General features: G+C 35.9%; 1 protein-coding gene across 1 annotated transcript; it reads left to right on the top strand.

Moving 5' to 3' along the window:
- The first annotated feature begins 253 nt into the window (after window positions 1–253).
- Window positions 254–11681, top strand: STEAP2 (STEAP2 metalloreductase). Its single transcript, XM_041408620.1, has 4 exons — window positions 254–745; window positions 2390–2917; window positions 4584–4748; window positions 10668–11681. The coding sequence occupies exons 1-4, from the start codon at window positions 254–256 to the stop codon at window positions 10950–10952; spliced, it is 1470 nt and encodes a 489-aa protein (XP_041264554.1). The 3' UTR covers window positions 10953–11681.
- Window positions 11682–19636: the final 7955 nt, after the last annotated feature.

Below are 19636 nucleotides of genomic sequence, written 5' to 3'. Positions count from 1 at the left end.
ACTTTATGTTGCTTGTTTCTCCTTCTGTTGGTGACATATTGCAAGACGAAATTGGTTAGTACATACTTGACTACGGAAAAAATATAATATGAAACTTAGAACCAAAGGTTTTGCTTCCAGAGGTGTTAATGGATTTTGAGGTCTCATAAAATTATATTATGCTGATTTTTCCTTAATTTTTTCTTTTCTTCTCTTTCCTTTTTTTTTTTTTTCCTCTCTACAGAAATCATTGTAGGTTTGGTGTCTTGGAAGTATGGAATCAATCTCTATGATGGGGAGTCCCAAGAACCTCAATGAAACTTTTCTACCACATGCTGCCAATGGCATCAAGGATGCCAGTAAGGTCACAATAGGCATCATTGGAAGTGGAGACTTTGCTAAGTCATTGACAATCAGACTTATCAGATGTGGGTACCATGTGGTCGTAGGGAGCAGAAACCCTAAACATGCTGCTGACTTCTTTCCCCATGTGGTTGATGTCACTCACCATGAAGATGCAGTAGCTAAAACAAACATCATTTTTGTAGCCATACACAGAGAACATTACACCTCTTTGTGGGATCTCAAGCATTTACTTGCTGGTAAAATTTTGATTGATGTCAGCAATAACACAAGAGTAGACCAATATCCAGACTCCAATGCAGAGTATTTGGCATCACTTTTTCCTGATTCCCTAATTGTCAAAGGATTCAATGTCATTTCAGCGTGGTCACTACAGTTGGGACCAAAGGATGCCAGCAGACAGGTAAATGTTTTTATTTGTATTAATTTAACTTATTTGAAAGATGAAAATGACAGGAACTGAGTGTAACAGCCGGAACTCATGAGATTTACATTTCCTGACTTAACATGCCTAAAATGCTGGACCTTTAGCTTACGATTTAGTAGCCAATAAAACCCTCAGAGTTTAATTCATCCCACTGTAAGACAAAAAAAGTGGTCCAGTTTTTTCCCTGTTCCCTGTTTGTCTTTAAAGACTGCAGAGGAAATGTGAATACTAGCTTAGAATGAACTGACCTTTTGGTGACTACAGACAGAGGAGAAGACTTGAGTCTTAATGTTTTCCATAGGAAATACGTTCATGTGTTTCCTTATGCTTTATACAGGGTAGAGACAGTCTTTTCCAGTGCATTTTAGTGGCAGCATTGGGATGAACTATTGAAAGAGATGCACAGAAATCTCAGGTTGCAATCTCAGAAGTTGAGAATCAGCTGTTCTAAAAGGTGCTTGCATTCAATGTAGCAGTAAAGTGATTGAAATAAATTATCTAGCTTTTAGAGTGCCCAAAATCATAAATGTGGGAACAGAAGGAGGCACATATGTTTCTAAGTGATCATTCATTTGATCCAGGGCTGCTTGGGAACATCATGTTCAAATTCCTTCCCAGTATGTTCTGCAAATCCATCCTGTGTATAGGAAATGCACCTTTATGTTTTTCGTGTTCTGCTGAAGTGATGTAAAGGATTTAAGCCTGTGCAAGCATCCAGTCCTTCCCAGCTTTATGAAATGTGAGAAGTACATAAGAAATAACTGATATAAAATGACTGTTGGACTAAATTCAATTTTCTGGCACTTCAGGTAGATTTAAATAAAATGCAATTGATATGGAATTAGCATAATCTAAAAAATAATTTCACCATACTTCTTTTATCCCCTTTCAGAGTAGCACAATATTAATTCACTTCAGTCAAAACAGATCATATTTGCTTCAATGCAAGTGGTCAGCAAATAGTGTTGGGCAAACTGTAGCCCATTGTAAATTTTAATGGAACCCTGAAGTACTTTGTAGCAGTACACTTCTTTCACTGTGTAATAAACTGGCCTTTAGAATAAGTTCTTATTTGGCTACTAGTTTTTGTCTTTTCTCTTAAATACACAAATATGAAATTTGTGGAAGCCTGGCTTGTGAAATAAGGCTAAAATTGTTACCCACGGAGAGATTACACTGTTTGCTTCTTCTCAGTCTGTGGATGCTAAAATTGTTTAAGGGTCATTGTTCAAGATTCCTGTATTTTTGAGAGATTTTGGATTTTCTCAAATGCTTTTAGCTGTATCTTCAAGTTAGTCCAGTCCTGTAGACATTTCAGTAAGACAAGTTTCAGTGTACAGATTACCAAGACATTCCCCATTATTAAATCCAAGAAAAAGCCAATTTTGTTGTGATTACTCTGTTGCTAAATCAGTGTGCATGTTTGCACTTTGGCTAGATTTTTATGTGATTTTATTGTCATGTTGGCAATATAAGCTGGGATAAAGTGTACAGTTTTAGCAGTTGTGTTGTAGTTTTGATTTTGAAGTGCTTAAGGTTTTTGGTGGATTTTGCTGGTTTTTTGTTTACCTTTGAGTCTTTTTCTCTGACTACAGACAATTCCCTTGACTCTCCCTACAGGTCTATATATGCAGTAACAGTGTTCAGGCACGCCATCAAGTTATTGAGCTTGCCCGTCAGCTCAGTTTCATTCCTATTGATTTGGGGGCATTGTCATCTTCAAGGGAGATTGAAAACCTGCCTCTGCGACTGTTCACCCTGTGGAAGGGGCCTGTACTGATTGCCATTAGCCTGGCAACATTCTTCTTCATCTATTCCTTTGTCAGAGATGTCATCCATCCGTACATAAGAAATCAGCAAAGTGACTTTTACAAGATTCCCATTGAGATTGTGAACAAGACCCTGCCAATTGTTGCTATCACTTTGCTTTCTCTAGTATATTTATCAGGACTTATTGCAGCTGCTTATCAGCTTTACTATGGCACTAAGTACCGGCGCTTTCCTCCCTGGCTGGACAACTGGCTCCAGTGTCGAAAGCAGCTTGGACTGCTCAGTTTTTTCTTTGCCACCGTGCATGTGGTGTACAGCCTCTGCCTGCCTATGAGGAGATCAGAGCGGTACTTGTTCCTCAACATGGCCTATCAACAGGTAAGTCTTTATTTCAATAAGCAAAAACGCCTTGGCTGGGTGCATATGGCTCCTCAATACAATAATTGGTTTATTCTTAATCTGTTCTATGCTACCGCTTTTGGCACAAAAGTTATGGGTTATCTTATGCATAGGTGGTGCCAGATAAGAAGACTAAAAGAAATATCTGTGCATTTTGCTCATCTTGTGGGTCAATCTGCAGTCAAGTTTGTGAGGTAGGGGGAATCAAGGACATATCCTGCTGGAATCAAGGACATGTCCCACTGAAATTCCTGATAGCAATATACACAAGAAGAATGTAGGATAGACAGGATAAGAGCAACAGCAGGAAGATTCTGAGGTATGTTCCTTTCTATGTATACTTAACACCTGGGGGAAGTATGTCTATCATAAATACATTTACAAATATGAAAAGTATAAGGGCCAATACTGTAATCATGCTTACAGATACTTCTGTGTTCCAAAAAGGAAAAAAATGAAGATGCTGATATTTTGTAACATTTTGGACCAATGCTAAAAATACTTTATTCTTTAAAATTCTGTGGACATAATCTATTGCAGGCAATAGAAATCGACTCATAGTTTCTGGGAACAATTGATCTTGCATAACCTTGAAACATTCTCCAACAAATCTTTCATCCTCTAGAAGAGAGTCTGATACTGCTGTCTGTTAGTCAGACAGCTTATTGTAACCTTTAAAGTGGCAGAAAAGCAGCATTGCCTGAAAAACAGCATTGCCATTCACCACATAAAATCTGTAGGAAAGAGAGAAGTGATAGAACAGAAAGGAAAACCAAATAAGGAAATAAAATAAAATGTAACAAATTAACAGAGAGTATCACTAAAAGAGCTAGCATCAAAGACTGAACTTAAGGGAAGAGCAAAACTGTAATAGGCAGCAAGAAACCGTAATTCACACTTAAAATTAGTAATACTAAAGGATTCACTGGTACTTTTACTAAGAATTTATCTTAGTTTTAATGATACTGTAAAACTTTCTCTTACTCATATTTCTGGTGCGCCTTTTTCAAGACATGTCATATTGCAATAGTTAACCTGGAAGTGAAAAAAAGAATTTAATATCTAAGTTTCTTGGTTGTTAAGGTCATGAATTGTTTATTTTTTCTGATAAAACTCTCCAGTGAGAAACATCTTGGAAAAATCTGATGGCAATAGTGAAAGAGAGAAGCAAGCCTGGACTCAGCACAGAAAAGCTGAAGGAAATTATGCTAAGCTATTTCGAAATGTAATTAAAAAGTCTAAAATCTAACGTCTAAATTAAAAAGGAATTGCAGGTTTATCCAACTTATGTTACAGAATTTAAGTCTGGAGAGTCTGAAGAACACAGCTCCTGTTCTACAGTGTATGAGAATGTGCAGAATTACCTGATTTTATAACAGTATTCTTGTAAATGGTATATAATGTTACATTTTCTTTTAGCATCTCATCTAAAATTTCCATGTTTTACATATTTTTAATCTAGCAAAAGCCAATACCAGCAGTAAGGAAATAGTTGTTTTTATCCAAGGCATGAGAAAACCTCTGGAACATTTGACCACATTTTATAGTTGTCCTGTGACTGTGAACATTAAGTCAGCAAAATAACTTCTGTTGGTATTTTTAATATTCTTTCTTCTAAAGTTCATCCTTTCTGCTCTTTCATCAGGTTCACGCAAATGTTGAAAATTCTTGGAATGAGGAAGAGGTGTGGCGAATTGAAATGTATATCTCCTTTGGAATAATGAGTCTTGGATTGCTTTCCTTGCTGGCAGTAACTTCCATCCCTTCAGTAAACAGTGCCTTAAACTGGAGGGAGTTCAGTTTTATCCAGGTGTGCTACTTTTTTTATAAGGGGGTTTTGGTGCTAACAAGAATTCCTTCATCACATTCATGATCAACATCATAAACAAAACCTCCTTGCAATGTGACAGGAGCCTTTTTTTCTCTGTCTCTGCTAATTCAGTAAAAACAATTACTTAGCAAATATGTTACCATGAAGGCACATTAAGCATTTAATGAGTGCAGAACAGGACTTTTCATTTTATGCTTCTTGATCTTAAATAACCAACATAGCTAAGACCAAATGATCACTAATCTATTCCTTTTCTGTTCTTAGAACTTCTTGCTAAATTCAAATTAGATAAATTTGGACAAACCTGCTAAATGCAGTGATACTGATGAGATTCTTGTATAGGTAGATGCACACAGCTGTTAAAAATGAAGACTTAATTTGCCCTGCAAGATTTTTATCCCACAACCCTCTGGCAGCCGTAGTGTCATTGGTTAAGTTTTACTTCCTATCCACCGTGGGACTTGACACAGCTCTCAACTGTATTATTCCCATTAGCTGAAAATATCCACTAGTGAAATATGAAGCTTTGCTTAGTAAAATCAGAGGCTTTTCAAGGCCTTGGCACACCATCTGCTGCCTTCCTCCCTCAGGTAAATACCTAGAACATGCAAATCTAGCCAGCATAAAATACTGAGAAACACTGGCTTTAATGAACAGCTAGCTCAATACTTGCCCTACACATAACTGCCAGTGGTTTTTGGTAGCAGTCAGGTATAAGAAATTTTACTAAGATTCAATTGGGTGAAAATTCCTAAGTGTGCACAGTTTTAGGGTTTGTTATGTTTTGTTTTCTGACTTTGGCTTTAGTACTGTAGTCTTAGCTCAGTCTTTTCTGATTAACATTTTTTTCAGCTTAGCCTAATAATATTGCCTAATTCTGAGCCCTGTTCACTTCAGAATGTGGGCGCTGACTTTAAAGTTCAGGGCTTGGGTTGCACTTCATAATTTACAGATACTTTAAAGAGAGTGGTGGGGAACACTTCAAAGGCTGTAGTTGTTTGACATCTGTCTGTAATGTCTTTTCTTTTGCTTCTGGTTTCTGATGAGTGATTTCCATTACTGGAAAACTGCAGGTAGACCTACAGAAAGTTTGCTGAAAAGTATTTCAAAGTGGAGTTACCCTGATAGAACTGTTTATTTACGGTCATGGCTTTGAGCCTTCAGAGAGACTAAATACTCAAGTGTATTGTTACAACATCTCTGCCATCTGGAGTTCTCTGTGTGGGGACAATAGTACTGCTGTTGGGTGATATAAAACATCAGTGTAAAAGGAAAAAATATGTATTCACTTGTGAGTGACATTATGACTTTATCCAGTAACTTTCAGCCACAAAACCAGCATTTTTGTCTTAGTTTTCCTTACTCATATTTCAAAATTTCAGCCTTTAGTTACTTGTCAAAAAAATCTTCTTGCTTTCTTCAATCAGAAAACAGACTTTCAGTGATTGCTTACTAGAGTAAAAGGAGTCTGTATTTCTGTATAAGTTTCACTGTTCCCAATATGCAAGGAAAACAGATAAAACATTATAATACTTACTCTCTTCTATGTTTTTCTTCTACTGAAGTTCAGTTCAGTGAAGGAAAATTAAACTTAAAATTTTCAATCTTTTCTATGTCAGGGGGATAAACAGCAGAACTACTAACCTATCATCCCATTGCTGCTTTTCTCTTCAGTTGGGAAAAGCAGTGTGTCTCTAGCTTTAGTCCTGAATCTCAGATGATTTGCCATGGCAGCTGCTGGACTTGTTACACATCTGACAGATGAAGAATCAGTTGGTCAGCACACTCAGACAGTGTCCCAGCTCAGCACTTTCCGCTGAGAACAACACATTCTTGCTTGCTCATCTTAGTAAATACAGTTTCATCAAAAATAAGGGTGTGGCTTCTTCTAAATAGTTTTACCACTAGAACATACTCAGTCTTGAGTCCTACTAGGAAAGTCTGAGTTTATTAAAATGTACAGTATAGACTAGCCTTGTTCCAGCAGAACAAGCCCTAACCAGCATCACCCCAACCTACAGCAGTTCAAACAGTCTTTGAACACAGCCTTCCTAATACTCTAAAGCAGTTGTCAATATTTTTGCAAAGAAGTAATTGCTGTCTTTGATATCCCAAATTCTTTTGGAGATGCCTCCATCTTACCTAGTCTGGTTTCAAACACAGGTGTCAGCAGCTCCAAAAATTCCAGCCTGCTTCATCAAGGGAAAAGGACTTTGAGAGAACAAGTAGCGCAGGCTTCACTTATAGTATGCATATGAACAAAGTGAGATATGAGAAGGTGTAATAGTGCAAAAGGAAATTACTGTGTCAGTCCTAAAAGGAGCTAAGAAACCAGCAGAAAAGAGGAATTGCTACAGTACAGAGTTGACCACTGTACAAAACAAAGGTCTGATTACTTCATCATGATTTGGAGAGAAACACTCATAACATCCAGAACAAGGAGCCACAGAATAAGGCAGTGATGAAGAGTTTTCTCAGTAGGAGATCCTAGATGACTGAAACTTAGTGTGAAACTTTGCAGTTAATGGAACCCAGAGCTTAAGTTTACTGAGAAAATCAGGAGAATAAAAGCTGAGAAGAAAGCTGGGGCTGATAAACTAATGCATCAATTTTCTTAAATGCCACTTCAGTATTCTTCTTTTTCTCATTTAAATATATTTGGATAAGGAGCAAAGGAAGACATGGACAAGAAATACAAAAGAATTCACATTTTGTCAGAGCAGGCAGAATAAACAGCTTAAACCAACACACTGTAAACAAAAAAAGACATTTATTGAAACCAGTCCTTGACTGTTCACATAAAATACAAGGAAATGGAGAATGCTGTCTGTAAGCTATCCTGCATTGGGTCCTTCAGTCTAGTGAGGAAAGTTAAACTGTAAATATATAATGTAAACATAAATGACTGCTACTTCTGTTTTCAGTCTAAGACTTCAAGTACAAACCCCATCATTTAAAGTGGCAATGGACAGAGCAGACTGGTTTTGAAAGCTGAGCTTCATGTCATTTAGCAAAAAACAACACAAATGTGCCATTTGAGTGGTAGGAAGCTGACTTTTTCGTAGATAATCCTTTTCTCTGCTAGCCCAATCCTAAAGTTTTTTGGAGGCAGTGTGAGTAAAATATTTCTCATGCATACAATTTGAGCAAAAGCTGCCCTGCCTTAGTTCTCCCACAAGAATAGGATACTTTTTCCCCAGAGTAAGGTAGGCTGAGGCCTGAGTATTTAGCAAGTTTATGGGTAAGATTCCAGTCAGAAGTTACTACAAACAGTTTTTAAGTTTAACAGTAGCCTGTTACACAGAGAACCTGAAGTATATCTTGCATAAATGTTGAATTTAGAAAATATCTTTTGTACACATAAATTATTTGGAACTACTCACCCATTGTGAATGTGGAAATTCCTGAAGCAGATTTGCATCACAGCACATTTTTGTCTCTAAATACTTACATCTTGCTGGTAACATTTTAGGGGTTTTTCTTTTTCATCTTTCCTGCTCCTCTCACTTTTCTTGGTTCCTTTCTCAAACAATACCAGTTTGTCCAATTTATTGGTAGCCTTGGCTGGAAATCTCCCATATTCGCTAAAAGCAGACTTTGATTGGGAAGGAAAAGAAACAAAACAGGGAGGACTTAGAGAAAAGGTAAAAGTTTTGGGAGTCTATAGGAAATGTGCTAATATTTTACTCAGCTTTCAGGAAACACAGTATTATGGAAGATAAGAAAACAAAGCAGCCAAAGATACTCTTCCACTTTTCCCAGCAGCCATCCTAAAGCCCAGACAGAGGGTTGCCAGGAATTACAAATGATTTTGCTTCTCACTGTACTGTTCAATGTGAATTTACCAGTGAAGAAACAGTATTTCTTCTTGCTGCTTTCAGAAGTCCTCTGTTCTTAAAGGAATTATCATCTGGAGCCTGGTAATGGTAATTAAGGGCCCAGTTGAAGAACATAGCTGACATTGTTAGCTGACAGAAGCTATAGCAATGTCTTTATTAGTTTTTTAGACATGTGATTGAAATTGTGTGGTACACACTAGCACATGCTCTACCAACACTTCAGAGAAGCAACTTTTCACAGGGCAAAAAAAAGAACTTAATAAAAGTGCATCATGTTTTTCTTGTCCTTTTATTGTTAGTTTAAAATATACTGGATATGTACTTCTTAGTTTCCATTTTGACCATTAGATAGACATATACAGATGTCTCAAAACTATAGCCTGCAAATGGAATTAAAATAAGCACTAAAATAAAATAATTGGAAATGAATGTATAATACTTCCCTTCTTTTCTATTTTCAATAATTGTTATATTTCTCATCAGTAATCCTGATGAAGAAATGAGGGATATGATTCATTTGTGCCCTTCTTCCTGCTGCCAGTAATATAACAATGAATTCAAGATAGTCATACCAACAAAAATCTGCAACATAATATTAAAATATCAGGTTTGATTGTATTGTTTGCTGTCCAAATTTCTTACCAGAAGTTCCGTTCAGATACCACATACGCCATTTTAATTTCCTCATGTGTTTGTCCAAATGTTCTGTTTACTATAGGATATTTTGGGAACAATTGTTTTTCTTTTAAGAAAAAGTATGCAGCATATCTAAAGATTAACAAAATGGCCGTGAAACCATTAGCAAAAAAAGATACATAAATATTGGAAAGTCAAAAAACAGGATAGCAATCAATCCCAAGAAATTCATAGAAATATTTTCCTTTTATACCCTTACAACTGTGAATCCTTGCAAATAGTATTAGCTCAGACATTCTTTTTGCTTTAGAAGCTGCTTAATCTTGAAGTAGAAGGAATTAATTCTTTCACTACTTATTATAGACCCTTAGGCTGCATTTTTCTTTGCTTGTCTGTTTGCTGGAATTAGACCATACCTTGGTAGCCAGTTACCTTTCTTAATGCTCATTCCCTGTTTCAATGATTTTCCACAAATGTTTCCCAGGCAAGTTAGTCATTACAGCAGTTTTGGCCAGAGTTTTTCTTCATTTGATCACCACTAGAAGTCAAAGCATAATAGTCTTCTTTTGTCATGGCTTGGGAAAGTTAAGTTGATGTGTTGTCAAATCTGCGAAGCATTACAGCTACAGGGACCTTAAAAAGGTAGATTCACAGAACTGCTGAGTGACCCCTGTTATCACCACCTTCTGTGGCAAGCTCTAGATTTATGTGCTGAGAGGTCCTTCCTCTGCAGGCTGCTGTGGGAACCCTCTCTTTCATCTCTTATCCAGCACTGCCGGTTTATGGTAGACTGCAGCACTGCTTTGTGCTATTATCCCCAAGCCCTGCAGTTCAGATATTCCCTTAACCAGTCAGCAACAACTGAAGGAGAAGGTAAGGGATGGTTTATGCTAACATTAGACAAGTGGATTTAGACCTTTGTGAGGCAGAAGTAAGCTGTGCAGCTCAAAGCGATAAAAATATGCAAGTTTAGGTCCAAATCTCTTCCAACAGAATTGCACTGTTCCATAATAAGGAATCTTGGAAGTGATCTATCCTCATAATTAAGAAATAGGAAACTTAATTTCCAATCACAATGGATGTTGTTCTAGGAACTACTCTGGAATTGTTTCTTATTGGCATACCTATCTGAAGTTGGCTTCCATTACTTAGAATTTGGGCAGACATTATTTCAGCTTTGACTAAGGCCTGTATATGTTAGCAGAGGTACTCTGTAAATCAGTGCTCAGTTCAGACTGTAAATTTCAGAATGTTAACTTAAAACCATATATTGCTAACGTAATGTAGTGAATAGGCAAGAATGAAAGGCATTAACTTGATATCTAAAAGAAGTGTTAAAATAATCCAAATAATGTATTAGAGCTGTCAGGTGAAGGACCAAGTGCTGTTATATTTTTTTTTCTTGTTTTCTCTTTATTCACAGTCTACACTTGGATACATTGCTCTGCTTATAAGTACTTTCCATGTACTGATTTATGGGTGGAAGAGAGCTTTTGAAGAAGAGTATTACAGATTTTATACACCACCAAATTTTGTTCTTGCCCTTGTTCTGCCTTCCATTGTAATTCTAGGTAAGATCATCTTACTTTTGCCATGTGTAAGTAGGAAACTGAGGAGAATTCGAAGAGGATGGGAGAAAAGCCATGTTATAGAAGAAGTAAGTGGGTCTGTTCCACATCTCTCTCCGGAAAGGGTAACTGTAATGTGATGATAGTTGTTAACACCATTGTACATGTTTGGGCTTTGTTTTTTTTGTCATAAACTTGCATTTTTAGGAGTTTAGTTAAGTAGGAGTCTTTGTAAAGTCTCTTGCTTCACTATAGTACAAGCTCTTAACCAAACTATGAGAAGTTTATAACTAGAAGATGACTACTTCTGACAACTACAAAAATATTTTTCTTTTGGATTACAGAAGGCAGATGATTATGAAATTTAAAAAAAATTCATGTTTCTTTGCACAGTTGTATCACAACAGTATTTTATTAGAACCAGGCTGTACAGATTTTTTTTTTTTTTTACTTAGAGCATATGTGTCAGAGTGCTGTTTATTAATATGACATTTTCTGGGCAGTGTTTCTTCTATTAAAACCACATTTCTGGGCTAATGAGTTCAGAACATAAAGTAAATTATTTAAGAAATAACTAGCATTTGAAACAAATTAATTTGTAATGATCACAGAATCACAGAATGGTTTGAGTTGGAAGGAACCTTTAAAGATCACTAAGTTCCAATGCCCCTGTCATGGGCCTTGGCAACTTTCACTAGACCAAGTTGCTCCAAGCCCCATCCAACCTGGCCTTGAACACTCCCAGGGATGGGACATCCACAACTTCTCTGGACAACCTGTACTAGTGCCTCACAGTAAAGAATTTCCCCTAAAAATCTAAATCAAAACCCAATCTAAACTGACTCTCATTTAGTTTATAGCCATTTTCCCTTGTCCTGTCACTACATGCCATTGCCCTCTCCAGCTCTCTTGTAGGCTCCCTTCAGGTACTGGAAAGCTGCAATTAGGTCACCCCTCAGCCATCCCTTCCAGGCTGCACAAACCCAATTCTCTCCACCGTTCCTCACAGGAGGGGCTCCCCAGCCCTGTGACCATCTCGGTGGCCCTGCTCTGGACTCACTCCAACAGGTCCCTGTCCTTCCTGTGCTGGGAGCCCAGAGCTGGGTGCCGTGTTCCAGGTGGGGCCTCTCTCCCCAGAGCAGAGCAGAGGGACAAAATCTCCCTGCCCTGCTGGCCACGCTGCTTTTGGTGCAGCCCAGGACACGTTTGGCTCTCTGGGCTGTGAGTGCACACGGCTGGGTCATGTCCAGCCTCTCATCCACCAGCACCCCCAGGTCCTTCTGGGCAGGGCTGCTCTCAATCCGTTCATCCCCAGCCTGTGCCGACACTGGGGGTGACCCCAGCCCACATTAAACACCTTGCACTTGGTCAAGTGTATTGCACATGTACAGTATATTTATTTGTGTGTGGTATTACACCATTACATGATTTGAATATGCAAACCCAGTCTCAATTATGGTGTGACTGTACATCTTGTAAGCAAAGGGTATTGTACGAAACCATCTTTTGTCAAAGTATTAAGTTGGATTTTAGACTTTTGGCATCTCTTTATTTCCATACATCATATAATGAAGATTCAAAGCAGTGCCATACATTTATAGAAAGATACGTGCGTAAACTAGTTTTTGATTTTTTAATGACTTTGAAATATGTGGAAATATTTTAAAACAAAAAGAAAAGCTGAGAATTCAGCAACAATAAAAATCCATTTCCACAGTGAAACATCCAATATATTGGAAGCATCACAATACTCATGTTCTGTATGTGTCTGCACTGGAGTTTCAGTTATTATATATGAATTTCCCAGAATGTGTCTTAAATTCTTAGTATCTTTTTGTGCAAATCCAATCTTCTATTTTTATATAAAGGTTTAACTTTTACAAGTGTCTCTGGGATATGCCTGAAGTTTTGAGAAACCAAATTATTGTTATTATACTTAAAAATCTCTAAACCTTGACATATGCATTTGCTGTTGCATTCTAAATAATATTCACAATTACTTATTACTACTGCTGTGTCAGTAGTAATTACTCTTCTCTAACAAAACAACCAAATTTAACTCATACCTTCAGGCTGCTACTGCTTAATTAGCAGAACTTCTATTTCAGTGAATCAGATTGTGTATTTGGTCCTAATTTTCTTGTATTAAATTATATTTTTTCTTATCTATATTTGCACTGTTTAAAATCTCTAATTTTCTTAGCTGAACCTTCTCTTATTATTTATTGCTCTGAAAGAATTTGTCCTATCATGTATCAGAAATATATAGAATTAAGCTTGAATTTATCCTTAAACATCACTGGTTCTGTAAATCTCATTACCTCTGCTTGTAATGAAATGAACAGCTTCAAAGAAAAAGAAAATTCTAGAATCAAACTGTGCCCCCAGTTATGCCAACCTAAGCAAAGAATTCATGTTAGTTGTTCTTAATTTAAAATTCAAAATATCTACAACAATTTTATTTTTATTCTATTATCCAAATTCCCCAAACTTGCACATCAACCCTGTGTATATCTGGGTTTGTTGCACAATTAGAGACAGTTGAACTTCCTTTCATTTTAAGCATGTTCAAATCTAGAGATGAAAAATAAAATACTTGCATGATGTTTTTTTCAGAAATACTTGCAGAAGTATGTTCATATGTCTTTGGACATGTTTTGTATTAAATGAGATGCCAATGGATTCTTGAAAATGGATGTTTGTGAATACATTTTTTGAAAAAAACAACTGTTATGTGGGTCAACAGATATTTGCTACTTCATTTTAGTTCACAAATTTTCAATTTCAAGTAGTTGGAAAGCTCAGATTTATCCTCCTTTTTCAGCCTTGGTGAGGAGTCAATTGGAAGGAAAATAATTTTATTTCGCCATTTTTGGAAAAATAAATTATAATAACAGCTATAATTTCTCAGGCTAAGGTCTTTGAGACTTGTCTCCAGTAGCTGACGAGTGGTAGATGCTTCTAAAAAGAAAGCAGGTGTCCAGTGATTTTTTCCTAACACAACTTCTCAGCCTCTTGGAAATGAAAAATTTTGGATTTATTTGAGACAGGTGCTGCCTCTGGATTACTGTATGTAATAGCTACGTTCTCCAAAAATTTTTCAAACATTTTAGAAATTTGAAACTTTTCTATTTTTTTTTAAACAGAAAAATAAAGAAGGAAAAAGAGGTTCAGTAAATCTATCAAATAAATAAATAAATGTTTGCATTCTTTGTTTTTTCCAAAACCAAATAAGTTTGTTTCAGGGTATTTATTTTATTGTTCCTCCTCCAATATGCAGCTATTTCAGTGATATTGGTGGTAATACACAAGTAAAATACTTTTTTGTCAAGCATTTTAGGCATTAAGTGAAAACCCTGTTGTTGCTGGAGACAGACAGGAGCCTAAACTACTACAAATGAGATTTTCACATAAAAATGAAAAACAAATAAGAATTACAACTTCTAACTTAACTTTCTCTGTAATAGCATTCCAAAAGGTGTATATTTCTTAAAAGGCTTGCAGAATTTAATGTTCTGGATTGTTTCCTATTCCATTATTGCAGAGTGAAACCACACAAGGCTGAAGCATTGTGCTTCATTCCTTTAAATAAAATTAAATTTTAAAATCTTAGCATGTATCAAATCTTGGGTAATTTTAATGGGATAAATACGACCTTACATTCTACCCCAGTCCTGCACATGAACCTAATTAAAATCACTAGAATGGGCTGGTATAACTGAGAGTAGAATTTCATACCTCTGAACAGATTTAGGCAGAAAGAAAGTATTACTGTTGACAGTCTGACTACATTTGAAAATTAAATATGCTGCTATTATTTTATGGTAGTTTTAGATTTCTGTAGAATATGTAGCTAACATTCATGTTCCCTACAATTACTTAATTATTTGGATGCAATAGTGGTCATGTTGCAAACTATGATATTGTATTAACTAAAAATTACTGTCAAAGTCCATAGATACTGTACTGTAATGCATCCACTGACAGTATATGCAGAAATGTATTGGCCCTCTTTCCTATGCAAAAAGTTACTTCTTCATTAAATTTCTTCAACAATGATTAAACTGCTAAATTTTAAACTGCCAAAGATGTCTGGAGCGAGTAATGATGAGTCATTCCTATTTCCAGATTGTGTATAGAAAATTAAAAATGTGTTTTAATTTTATATGTTACTTGAAAGGTTGAAATATTGAAGTATTAATAAATAGACAATATTTTTAGATCAACTGTATGAAGGCATTTTGTGAAATATTTGTGCTACAAAAGTGACATAGTGTTTCCTGTTAGGCCATGTATTTACTTCTAACTGGAATAGCATTTTGACTTCTTGTTTAATATTTTGTAGTGTTCTTTGAGGACCAATTAATTCTAACAAGACACTGTTAAGCCTGAAGGTAAACAATGCTCATGCATTTAGCAAACTTTATATCCACAAGAGATCCCACAAGGGATCTTTATTCATGTGACCAAACACATTGATTTCTATAAACTCACCATAGGACTTCTCACTGGAAAAATATCTGAGGTTAATTCTTTAGTTTTGATTGCCTAAATACAAACAACTAAATTAATTTAGACATCTTAGTTACTTAGGAGAATAAATACATATTTTGAGGAATAGCCCGCTATAAAATTATTTTTGTGTAGCTTTATATAAATTGCTTAACTGCCTAATGAAAATAAGTAATGAAATAAGCCTAATTTCTCTTAATTATTGTACAGTTTAAAAAATAGTGCTTAATATGTGATACAGAATTGTACACGTATTATGAAATAGAGACCTCTATGTATTTAGCAACAGTATATTTGTTTTCTATGGATATTAAGGTGTTCTTTCTTAACACTGTCTAAAACAGAGTTCTATCACACGTTCCATGTGTCTTTAATTTTATCTTAAAATTCTGTGAGCTGTTGCAACTATGTACAAGTCAATTAAGTGCACATGTTCTTGAATTATTTAGAGTTTTTGAATTAATTAGAGATTAATTATTTTGTGGTTGTTTTGCAAGTTCTTTAGCTTGTGGTAATGGTTACTCTGAATTGTTGCCACATTTGATTTTTTGTTCCAACATTGTAAATTATATGATGTGCCAAGAATATTTTTATTTGGCATTAATTGCCTATAAAATATTGTGTCTCTATGTTTGTGTCTGTATGGTATTAGCTGCCCAACTGGCATTAAAGGAAATAGTTAATTAATATAAGGCAATGAGTTCCCCAGTGGCAATAAATTTCACAGGTGTGAATATAGTTAGGAAACAGCTTTCCTCTGAAAGTTAGATATATCAGGTACATAAAAATTAGATAAGATTGAATTTTTCAGTGTACTATTTTCACATATGCAGTGGAAATGAATGCATATGAATAGTTCCTTGCAGACAGTACATCTCTTAATACACAAGGTTTTGATTTCTTTGCTGTTGATCCTGTAGTAGTTTCTGTCAATATAATGAATAATGTTGCAGTACTGGTATTGTATCACCGTATGATACTGCTTGAATTAATTAGATTACAGCCTTTAAAATAAGTGATACATTTAACTGAACAATGATCTCTGTCAGTATATATTGTTTCTCATGCCTTGTTGGCAGTGTCTTATGGAAAGCATAATATGTCTCCCATGTGTAATATTCTCTTTGTAGTTGTATTTGTCAGACTATTTGTGCTGTCTCTCTGAACAGGGCTATTATAAATTATTAGTAATGCTCTTACCTATTTTTCCATAGACTGTGTTTTACACAAAAATCAATAAAAAAATCAATGTAAGGTATTTTGCTTTTTCTTCTGTGCTTATGCAGAATAAATTTTAGCTTGTGTTTCTTTCCAATTCATGGGTGCTCTGATCAACATTTTCTCTGAGATAAACATTGAATGTGAGTTCATAAAAATATTCTAAGGGCAGTTGATTTCTTTTTCAGTCTGGATTTCAGCTTTTTCACACAGACACACTGGATAGCTATATCCCTTATCCTACTCTAAGATATTCTCCATGCTTTCAGAACACGAGAGAACACTACAGTACTATCAGTATATATTCAGTCCACTTTTCATTCAACAAAAAGTTTGGCCATGATGAGATTGCTAGGCACCAAGTATGTTTGCCAAGTGTCCTGCTGTGTGTATGGAATAGAATTACTCTTCAAATGAAACAAATAGGTGAAGCACTTTGCAGTCCTTCTTTTGGAAATACATAACTTTTTTTCAAGAGGCTTATGCCAGCACAAGAGGAAAACAATACATGAGAGGTATAATGCTGCTTAGCTGTCCATCAGCAGCATAAACTGAGTTCAGAGAAGTAAAGATGCATGGGTCAGTGGAGCTAGCAGCATTTCCATTGCTTTCACATTAGGTTACATAGCCTTCCAGAGTCCCAAATGGAATATAGGTGTTTTTAAAATCAGAACATTTAATATTGGTTTGTGCTATGCCTAATCTAACAGTAACATTTTGGAACTTGAAGTCTTTGTTTTATTAGCTTTTATTTTTTAAATCTCCCCATTTTTCTATATCTCAGTGCTTGTTCTACTAAATGTTGATATTATGCCAGCAGCTGGGGCCCCAAACTTACACCCTTCACCAGCCTAACCTTGTACTGTACAGGAGTGTAAGTTCTGTGTCCTGTGATTTACTGTGTTTCCTTACAGTAATAAAGATCAGTGAAAGTTCCCCCCAATTCCACACCACCCCATGATCTCAGCACTGTGTTTTAATAGTACAGGCAGGTAAATCCAGATGTTGGAAGCTCTGTTGACTTGATGGGTTTGAGTCTACTGCCAGCCACTTCAAAGGTCTTTTCCTTTTGTTCTGTGAATATCAAACATAGAAGGTCTGTCAGGACAGACAAAAAAAAAAAAAAAAAAAAAAAAAAGAAAGGAGAATGAAAGTCAAGGGGTCAGACTTAGGAAGAATCTTAGAAAGACACTCTCTGTACTTTAAAGACCTCAGTGTCATATTTGATAAAGAGTGCAGGTGGCTTTGGACAGAATCTACATGTTGAATATAGCCAAGAAAAGGACATCACTTGACTAGGAGCTGAAGACCCCCATTGCTGCATATGAAAGGTGTATACTGAATAATAGTCCCTTAAAAGCTCACAACTTGTTTTGTAAAACAGCAAATACTGAGTGCTAGAGGAAATAATTCACTCAGCGAAGTCAACAGGAGATTAATGGCACACCTAGATATGGAAACTTGATCTAACACACAGCTGTGTCCTACACACAGAGTGCTGTGGTTTTATGAAATTTAAGTTTTACCTCAAGAATAGAGTTTGCTGAACTGTGTCTTTACACCAAAATAGTTGGTCATCAGTCAAAACAGAAATCCTCTTTACATCAAGTCTATGTTGTTAACATATTTCTTAGCATTTGTAAGACTTAAAATTCAACACTCTCATAAGTAAGGCCTTGGTGTCTTGAATATTTTCATTACTAATGGAAGAGGTAGATGTGGTAAAAATACAATATAAGCCTTATTGGCTTATGAGTAAATATTATCACAGTCGATTGCATGATTTTGAGGATGGGCATTTGCCATTTGCCAAGGGCAGCAGAATCCCTGTAGTTGAACTAATGTATATGCATAATGTAGCATAATTGTAGCATATAATGCATAATGCATAATTATAGCATATAATACATAATGTAGCTTTCATCCTAAATTTTAAAAGCTTCATTTTGAAGAAGGTGCACAGTGAGCAAATGGAGCTTTGCAATATGATCTTTGGAACAGTGAGCCAACAAGTGCCATGTGACTTAAGCTTATAATTTACAGACTAAGTTGCCCAATTTAGGTATATTCTCTATACATTTGTCATTCAAAACATGGAGCAACCATACTTGAAATCACTTAGGTTAAAATAGAAATATATGTAAGCAGGTTTTTAAATACAAGCTTTGAAACTTTGAATACATACAACTTCAGTTCCTATCTGGGCACCAAGAGAAAAAATATATCTATAAAATCCAGCTTTTTCAGCTAAATGCCTGGAGACATATAAGCATTGTCAGCACTTTTAATCTCAGATGCTTAATAGAAAATCTTGTTCCATCCAGTGTAAGCCCTGATACCAAACAGAATGTTCACAGAAACAAATAGTTAAGTAGAACATGGAAGAGCCAGTAAATTGTTATAGTAATGGAGAGATGTGTGTACATGGACGGATAAGGAGTGTCAAACACCAGGTCCAAGGCTGGCAACCCCACTGTCACATCATGTGAGGGCACTTCATAAATGTGCTACAGGTCCTGCCTTTCTGTGTTCTATGATCACAGCTCAGGATGTTATGGATGTCAAAGGGGCCACTGCATCTTCTAAATTCAGAGTTCTATATTATGCTAGGCTATAATTTTGCCATCATTTTGGAGTTGCATACAGGATGAATTTCTACTAAATGCAGAGTGTGTATGGGTATTTTTCTGTATGCACAAATACACAATATTATGTATTTTCTCTTCGATGGAAAGAGAACTCTATAGCACATGCAAGTACTAAAAGTGAGATGCACCTTATTTTTGCAGAAGGCAAGTATGAAATGGGAGGGGTGTAGCCTGCACACTGGGAAAAATGAAAATAAGGACTGTGTTGGTTATAGTTGGAGCCATGAAGTTGTCTTTCTTGATTGTTAACAATCACTTCTTTTCATATAAAAGTTAGCTGTTTAAATCTCCAGGTATGTTAGCATTTAATAAATTTATTCACATATTCAAATACTTGTTTGGAATCACTGTTGTTAGTTATTTGTCAGTGAAAACCGAGGTTTCATTGTGCATCATGAGAGCCTGCACTCAAAGAGTCGGGATACGTGCATATCCAACATGACACG

The sequence above is a fragment of the Onychostruthus taczanowskii genome, unplaced genomic scaffold, assembly GCF_017590055.1.
Source record: "Onychostruthus taczanowskii isolate IOZ18803 unplaced genomic scaffold, ASM1759005v1 scaffold3, whole genome shotgun sequence".
Lineage (NCBI taxonomy): Eukaryota > Metazoa > Chordata > Aves > Passeriformes > Passeridae > Onychostruthus > Onychostruthus taczanowskii.
Note: the sequence above shows the minus strand (reverse complement) of the source record. Positions and strands in the feature narration are given on the sequence as shown.